The 8,337-nt window shown below is 39.5% G+C and overlaps 1 protein-coding gene across 1 annotated transcript in view; it reads left to right on the forward strand.

The window, feature by feature from the left end:
• Positions 1-8,337, forward strand: part of col24a1 (collagen type XXIV alpha 1 chain) — a 92,609-nt gene that overhangs the window by 25,407 nt on the left and 58,865 nt on the right. The window contains exons 6-8 of the mRNA XM_032525635.1: positions 4,266-4,319; positions 5,439-5,492; positions 8,246-8,290. Coding sequence (XP_032381526.1) covers positions 4,266-4,319; positions 5,439-5,492; positions 8,246-8,290 — 153 coding nt within the window. The remainder of the gene's footprint in view (positions 1-4,265; positions 4,320-5,438; positions 5,493-8,245; positions 8,291-8,337) is intronic.

Consider the following 8,337-nt stretch of genomic DNA (forward strand, 5'->3'; position numbering starts at 1 on the left):
CATAGCCCATACTGGCCTGCCAATCACCAGTGAGAAACGGAACTAAGAGCGTAATATGGCAATGTCATTATTAAAAGAAATCAAAGGACAGTTTATCAGGCTTGACGGCACGTATTTGAATCCTTTCTAATTAAGTTGTCTGTTTTTTTTCATTTGTCAATGAGAGCCATCTCCCCCTAGGAAGGCAAAACATCAGATTCATTATCAGATATACACACAGTGTCACTGTAGATAGTGGTAATGTATTTCCCCTTTAACTGTTAGTTGGCCAGTCATCATAAACAGACAAAACCATTATAGCTTCTCCCACTGCATATTCTAAAACATTCATAACAATAAACCAGTGAACAGTTGCTCTGTAAATCAAAACTTATTTAACACTTTTGGAATGTCAGAAGGACTACTGTAATTTATAAAAAGCTATTCCAAAAATTTTCCAAAAAGGAAAAGGACTTCCTATTTGCATTCTACAAAAAACACCAAAGACACAATAAAAACAGTTGGCAAACGCAAACTGACAAGTTAGGAACTGTTTCTCTCTCCTGTTGCACATTTTTGTACTTGAGGAGGGGGTGGGGGCCAAAGGGGTCAGGTGCAGAGCAATTTGGTGTGTGCAATGACAAAACTACCAGTTTTTTTATATATATTTAATATTATATTCATGTTTGAGGCCTAGCCATGACCCAAACCCACATTATGTGAATTGTGTCTGACTCTTGCCTGAAATTGTCATGCGTCTCAGGCTCTGCGCTGCTCGGTTTGTAGACCTCATCTGGAGACCTCTGCAGCTCATGTTGCTTGCCTTACAAGACCGTGTTGTGATCTCAGCGGGTCACTGAATTGTCCTCTAAAATGTGCACTTAAGTCTGATCCGCTGTATCAAATGGCACTTACAGCGGAGAATGACGTGTTGTTCCCTAAAGCGCCAATCTCTGATGATCATAGAGTGTGCAAGTGGGACAAACCAGACACTGCCAGATGGAGGCAAGAGTGATAATAATGAGACACTGTGTTGTTGTCCCAGTGTAGCAGGAAAGGCTAGAGGAGACAAAGGTGGTTGTTGGCTTGAATGACATACCCCATAGTCTAGATCATTGTAACCCAGGTTTTCACCCCAGGACATAATTGTGTCCCGTCTCATTAGCCATGACTTCATATGAAGAGAAAAAGAAAGAAAGAAAGCATTTTTTTTGTCTCTTGTAGGTTTTTAGCCTTGGACCAGATGTAAAGGATTAATTGATACAACTGAGCAAGGATGTGGGCAGCTCCATGCAGAGGGTTGTGGTGACTGTGGTCCCGACTGGCTACCACAGAATGGCTGCAAACACCATGCAGTCAACGGGGCAGCAGGCATGCTTTAAGAGCAGTGGATTTTACATACAATCCCCGATTCCAATGAAGTTGTGAGGTGGTGTAAAATATAAATAAAAACAGAAGACAATGATTTGCAAATGTTATTCCACCTTCATTTTGAAATTGATGCCTGCAACACGTTCCAAAAAAGCTGGGACAGGGGCACGTTTACCACTGTGTTACATCCCCTTTCCTTTTAACAAAACACAAAGCCACGCTGTTGTAACACGTGAAGAATGTGGCTTGGCATTGTCTTGCTGAAATAAGCAGGGGCATTCCTCAAAAAAAGACGTTACTTGGATGGCAGCATAAGTTGCTCCAAATCCTGTATGTACCTTTCAGCACTGAAGTGCCTTCACAGAGGTGCAAGTTATCTATGCCATGGTACTAACACTCCCCCATTCATCACAGATGCTGGCTTTTGAACTTTGCGCTGATAACAATCTGGATGGTCCTTTTCCTCTTTGGCCCGGAGGACATGACCTTCATGATTTCCAAAAACAATTGGAAATGTGGACTTGTCAGACTTTTCCCCTTTTTTTTTGTAATGTGTAGGCATCCAATTAAAAATAAGTGAACATGTCTTGTCTTTGTAATGTATTCAATTGAATATAGGTTGAAAAGGATTTGCAAATCATTGTAATCCGTTTTTATTCACGTTATAAACAACATTCCAACTTCACTGGAATTTGGGTGTGTAGAACTGCTTGGTTTTCACGCAGTAAATCATGATATATAGTTATTTTGGTAAAAATACAAGTCTATTTAAAGTGCTGCTAATCAAAAGTGCCGGTACTTAGTTCTGGTGAGTACTGGTCCATTTCAGGCACTGACGAGACAAATATATGAAAGTACTTTTGATAAATGATGATCTCTTTGTCAACTCACCCCACACACATGAAGAGAGGAATGTTCCGTTTCCCTCCTTGATTAGTCAAACAGCATAGGGAGATAGTTGGACTTTTTCTCTCTCACCTCTGACCTTGCCTGGACAACTTAAGGGTTGTTGAGGGTGTCCGATTGATTATTATGAAATATGAGGCCACCTGCTTGCTCGCTGTTCCTTCAGCGCGTACACCCACATGCATGTGTACACATAAGGCAGAAAAAAAGCGGATCTAAAGCCGAAGTGACCTGTTGATGAGTCATTCTTACACCCCCAACCCTTTTGTGGAGGCGGAAAAGAGATTGAGAGACTCTTTGTCTCAGCTTGGGAAAACATCTTCTGTTGAAATGTATTTGGTTACGAGGACAAATACAGAGGGATATAGTCCCTGATGCTAAGCTTAGTTGACATGTGTTTTAAGCACACTCTGAAATGTTATGACGACAGGCTTGCAGGGCTTAAAAGAGCATTTCAATCTGCTTGAATGAATCTGCAATACATTTTTTTTTCCAAAAGAAAGGAACCCTGGTTTTAATCTGTGGTAGAATCTCTCCTCTCCCTCCCCCAAGCCTTTCTATGCCTCACTGGCTGTCGGTCAAAACTATGGAAACATGATGCTCAAAATCTACTGCGCATGTGTGGATCTAAGGCGTCAAACAATGGCTTAGCACCTCACACCAAAACCAGCTGAAAAGCTACATAGTACACAGTATATTCCGAACTTCTTACACGTCATCACATAGTGATGCTTATTAATGTATGTTCTTACTATCCAAACACAGTTTTATTTCTGTTCATTTGTGTCCCTAATGTAGATAACTTTTTTATTTGGCTCTTTCTCATGCTCCACTGGAACAGCTTAGTATTACGTAGTTGAGCTAAAAATGATGTGGAGGTCTCCTAACAATGTTGCTTTGGCATGCCATAACATATGCAGCATTATCTGGAAAGATTATTGAGTTTAAACTTTATTTTTAGATGTATGACAATTTACCTGAGGAAGGTCTAAGACTGAACAGTTGTATTTTCTAAATAAAATTATTGCTTGCGTAATGGTCAGTGTGCGGGACTCTTTTTAAGCTCCAGATGTATGACAATAAAAAATAATTTATGACCTTAATCAAGAACAGTTTTGGAAGAAAAGCCGTTACCTTAAAAGAAACCTCCGGCTGTTGAAATGTAATATTGCTGAAGACATGCACCTAACATCAGCTCCATTCACACAGACTCTTTGACTTATTATTTGCCTTGTGGGAATTAAACATGTGGTCTGGGATTGCACAGAAATTGAGTGAGGTCCAGATCCTCAAAGGCATTTGTACGCCATTGCTAAGTGTTACTGTCTTGCTTGGTCACTGTGAAGACATGTGGAACTCTGCAAGGATTTCTAGATCCGTCCGTAGTTGTAAGTGTTGTACTGTAAGATACAATGATTCTTTAGAAGCTGTACTGTATTCAGAATGGAACAGAAATCAAACACCATTTTTGAATTTCTTTCCATATTAAAAGTCCCTTAAAATGCCCTTTTGAAGAAAAGCTTTAAGCCTTATTATTATTCACTGATGTAACTTTATTGTGTGGAATTCATCATCATGGTTGATGGAAAACTGTTCACAGACTGGCTTTAAACTGTGACAGCTACAAATTAAGGCTGAGCCACAGCCTTTTTTTTTAGAAAACAAAAGTGGTCTCTTCAAAAACAAAGGGTCCTCACACATACTCAGATTCTGGCACCCTTTGCCAGTGTCAATGGTGCTTGCCAACACTGTGTCTCACTGTTTGCAGAACACACACATCCCTCTTTAAAGCCTGCATTGTCATGTAAGGAGTTAAGCTACAAACTGATGAAACCATATAACATTGATGTAACAATGACTGATGATAAATTTCTAAAGGCAGATTTTGAGGTCTGTAACTGTTTGGAACCACAATGCATTGTAATTTGAACATCAGTAAAAGATTTATAAAAATGTAAAATAACCCAAAAATTGAATAACCATAATTATAAACTATTTTTCTATTCTAGGGTTCAAAGGGAGACCCCGGGCTTTCTCCAGGCCAGGCTCCACCAGGAGAGAACGTAAGAGATCTTCCACCGTCAGGTTCCCTGGTCCTCTGTGCTACTTTCTGGGTTTCTCTCAGTCCTTCTTGTTTGTCACAAAGTATTTACTCTTTTAACAGTAATACTTGTCTTAAGACATTTTATTTGAGCTGGGACTTATGCTTCCAGTTTTCACATCAGTCCTCCTATTTATCAGTTATTTGAAGACAATAATGTGAAAAGGATCCTAAATATTGGTATAGATCATACAGAATAATGGTTTATGATGAGTAATACAAATTTGCAAAAGATGAGTCACTAACAAATTAACACTTTCTAATGTTTGGATGATAAAAAAGAGTATATGTATATATTTGTTTTTCATTCAGCAACTCATTTTGTTTGTTATTGTTATTATTATTCATGTATCTGTTATCACGTTGTGATGCTCTGGGCTCTCCTAAAAAAATCCCTCACCATTTCTCCCTTCAGAGCATGTTAAACTACATGTATGTTCAGTTTCACTTAACACCAAACATACTGCATGTGTCCACGTAATGTTTGTCCAATTTCATTCTGATGTCATCCCAACAACTTATTGCAAACCTCTCAACACTCTTTGCCATCACACTTTTGTTGTAGTTTTGAGTTATTGCATCATCCTCCCTCTCTTAGCATGTTTGTCTCTATTGACAACATTACTCTTGACCCTCTGCTCTCACATTCTAACCTCAACACCTTTCACATTTTTCCGTATCTTTTTTTCAGAAAAGCCAAATATTGGTCAGTATACTGTTGTTCTTAAAGAAGCTTTAATATAGACAGATGGTAGACACTGCCCAAAGTACAAAAGCACTTTTTAGTCTCTATCCATTTGCGAACTAGCAGGACATTAGTTGTCCGTCTCACTCAAGTCTAACCCACCTTTTTCTGCTCAAGATAATGAATGAATAGTCCTTTGAACTATTGCACTGTTGTTCATTCAATTTCAATTTTTTCAATTTTCTTTTCATAACATACTTTTCTACAGTGTTCAAGAATTCATCATTACAATGCCTGTTATAAGTCTTTTGCATTGGAACCAACATATTGCTTTTATAAAAATGTATATGGTAATGGTAAGTAATGTTACTCTCTCTCTTTCATTTGTTCCAACAGGGTGACCGAGGTCCACCAGGTCTTCCTGGGCCACGTGGATTTCCAGGTCCACCGGTAAGATTTAGTTTATCACAGTAAACTACTTGTGTGCCTGGACCAACAGCTGATGTTGAAGACTTACTTTCAGAAAATTGTTTTGTATGGTGTCCAAGTAACTCTATTTGATGATTTTCAAGAAATGTATTAGATTACTGCTTATATTTAAATATTTTAACAGCACTTTCCTTCTTTACTTCTTTAAATTACCTGTGTAAAAAAGGGGAAAATGAGGCACACATATCATTTGTTCATAAAAGTTAAAGGTTGGTTTTAATAGCAAAGTTAATTAATGCAGCAAAGTGTTAAGAGAATGCGTAAAAACACCTATGTTGACTTTTTCCTGTGCCTAACACACACACACACACACACACACACACACATACACACACACGTTAGCTGAGGCCTCTCTTAATGGGATTAGTATTAGGTTACCCTACAGCCCACCCTGCTCAGTACTTGTCTTTAGTCTCTCTGTCTATCTTTATCTCAATTGAAAGAAACATATACATACTATATATATATATATATATATATATATATACTTTCTTTCTTTCTTACTTCATTTACATCACTCTGTTTTCCTCCTCCCTGTCTTTGCATACTTCTGTCTCTGCAAATAGCTCCATCTGTGTTGCTGTCCCTCTCTCTCAGAGCTTCAGAGCTTCAGAGCTAGCTGTTAGGATGTGCTGCTGCCTCTCTTAAAGTTGATAGACTTTGAGGTCAAAGGTCATCCAAAAGAGGAAAGGCACCCTGTCCAGGGTCAGGGGGTCAATGACATGCACAACCTCCCATGCCTCCTCAGGTCAGCAATTGTCATGCCCAAAGATGGAGAATTTCATGGACGCTGCTATCGATAAAATGAAGAACACTGACATTCTCCCCATGTCCGCCAGCGTGCACACATGCACACACATGCCCTCTGATCTGATAACTGATGCTCTAGTGCGTTTGATTGTCTTGCTCAATTGCTGTTGATGTGCACAGCATTGCTGTTGCTAGAATTGAGCTTGCGGCCTTTACAGAACAGATTTAATCAGGCTATAGTAGGTCGCCCTGCTGCCCACATGGCTATCGTGTCACGGTTGTCCACGCAGCCTCTTCTTGTGTCTAGTCTCCACATAGCTGGCCTTCACCTTGCCTCCCAGGAGGCCATCAAAGTGTTTGCAGTAGCTGGACCTAATATACCCAGCACATGAACTGTGCCCCGTCAAGTATTTCCATAGGAAATGACTGGCTCGGGTCCTATGCTCTTTTCCCCCATGTGGGCCTTTTATCAGTTGTGAAGGTTCATGTGTCACAACCATGGAAGCATACAACAGAGTTAATGCTACCACGCAAGAAAATCTCTTGCTGCCCCAAAAAGATAATAACCTGGCCCTGACCTTGTGTTTTGGAGTCGTAAGCATCTGTTGTTGATAATCAAGTTGAAGGGAAAAATAAAAGGGCTTAAGGGAAGAAAAGCTGTGCTTTACCGAACAATAAATCCTGTTTAAAGAAGTAGTGCTTGTTTAAATAAATGTGGAATTTGGCTATGGCACAAAACTGACTGTGGATTAGAATGACACTACTATTAATTTCTTAGAACATTTTAAATGTGTCAGTTTTTACACCCACACTACTCTGCTGTAGAGCAATTTTTCCTCTATTGGTTAGAATCCCAAATGGGTCATGGACTGGTTCCCGGAAACACTACATGCGACAAACAAATAGAAAATGAAACATTTAAAAACACATGTGTCACATACTGTATTATCACCAATTCCATCTGATGCACACACATGCCCACACTTTTTGGGCATTTTAGGCCTTCATTTTCCACAGAACAGATCAAGAAAGGGGAGAGAATGACATGCAGCAAAGGGCTGCAGGTCAGAGTTGAACCCGTGGCATTGAGGAGTAAACCACTATATATGTGCGCCTGCTCAATCAACTGAGCTAACCCAGCCGCAATCGTCCTGCTCTTAATCTCATTTTCAGTCTCAATAACAGGAAGTACAAATCATGTTTGGATGTAAAGATTTTAAAACTGACCACCAACACTCATTTATGTCAGTCTTGCATGTATGGGAATTTGCAATCAGAATTAGCCTGCTAGCCCCCAAATCACACCTCACATCCCAGTTGAAAGATTATTACCTGCGAATTTGAACCTTTAATGTAAAGTGATACTAAAATTATCCAGATTATTCTTACATTCCAACATGCCTCAGGTGTCTCATTCTGGGATAGAAGCATGCCACAAATACGCACAGTTAAAATGCTTTATTGAGATGTGCAATAAGAACAACAAACTCTGCAGTTCCGTCAAATTTTATTTATCAGTTATCTTGAAGCAAGTTGTTTTTTGTTTTATTGTTTGTTCTTTTGTTCTCCTTTGTTAGCAATGCTAGCGGCATGGCTTAGTGATGGTTATGTTGGTCATTCATGGTTTGATGACTTTAGTGATCGCCTGACATTTTCTCTGACCCCACCAGCAGGTTGACATGTTTTCATTTTAGTAAAATATGTTGATAACTATTGGATTGATCACCATGGCATTTGGTATAAATATGCATTATTCCCAGAGGGTTCCTAATGACTTTGGGGATTCCCTGACTTTCAGTCTAGCGCAATTTCCTCACTGTGGGACAAATAAAGGTTTTTCTTATCTTTCTTATCTCTTATCTGGCGTTGGGACTGTCAGCAATGAGCTGGGTTAACAGCAAAGCTTGACTCTGTGACCTGCCTGAACTTAAGCTATGCTCTATTTGTTTTATTCCATTTTCTAGGGTCCCAAAGGTTATCAAGGGCCAGCCGGACTGCCAGGAGAACCAGTAAGTGATGTGTGTGTGTGTGTGTGTGTGTGTGTGTGTGTGTGTGT

Source organism: Etheostoma spectabile, chromosome 9, assembly GCF_008692095.1.
Source record: "Etheostoma spectabile isolate EspeVRDwgs_2016 chromosome 9, UIUC_Espe_1.0, whole genome shotgun sequence".
NCBI classification, from domain to species: Eukaryota; Metazoa; Chordata; class Actinopteri; order Perciformes; family Percidae; genus Etheostoma; species Etheostoma spectabile.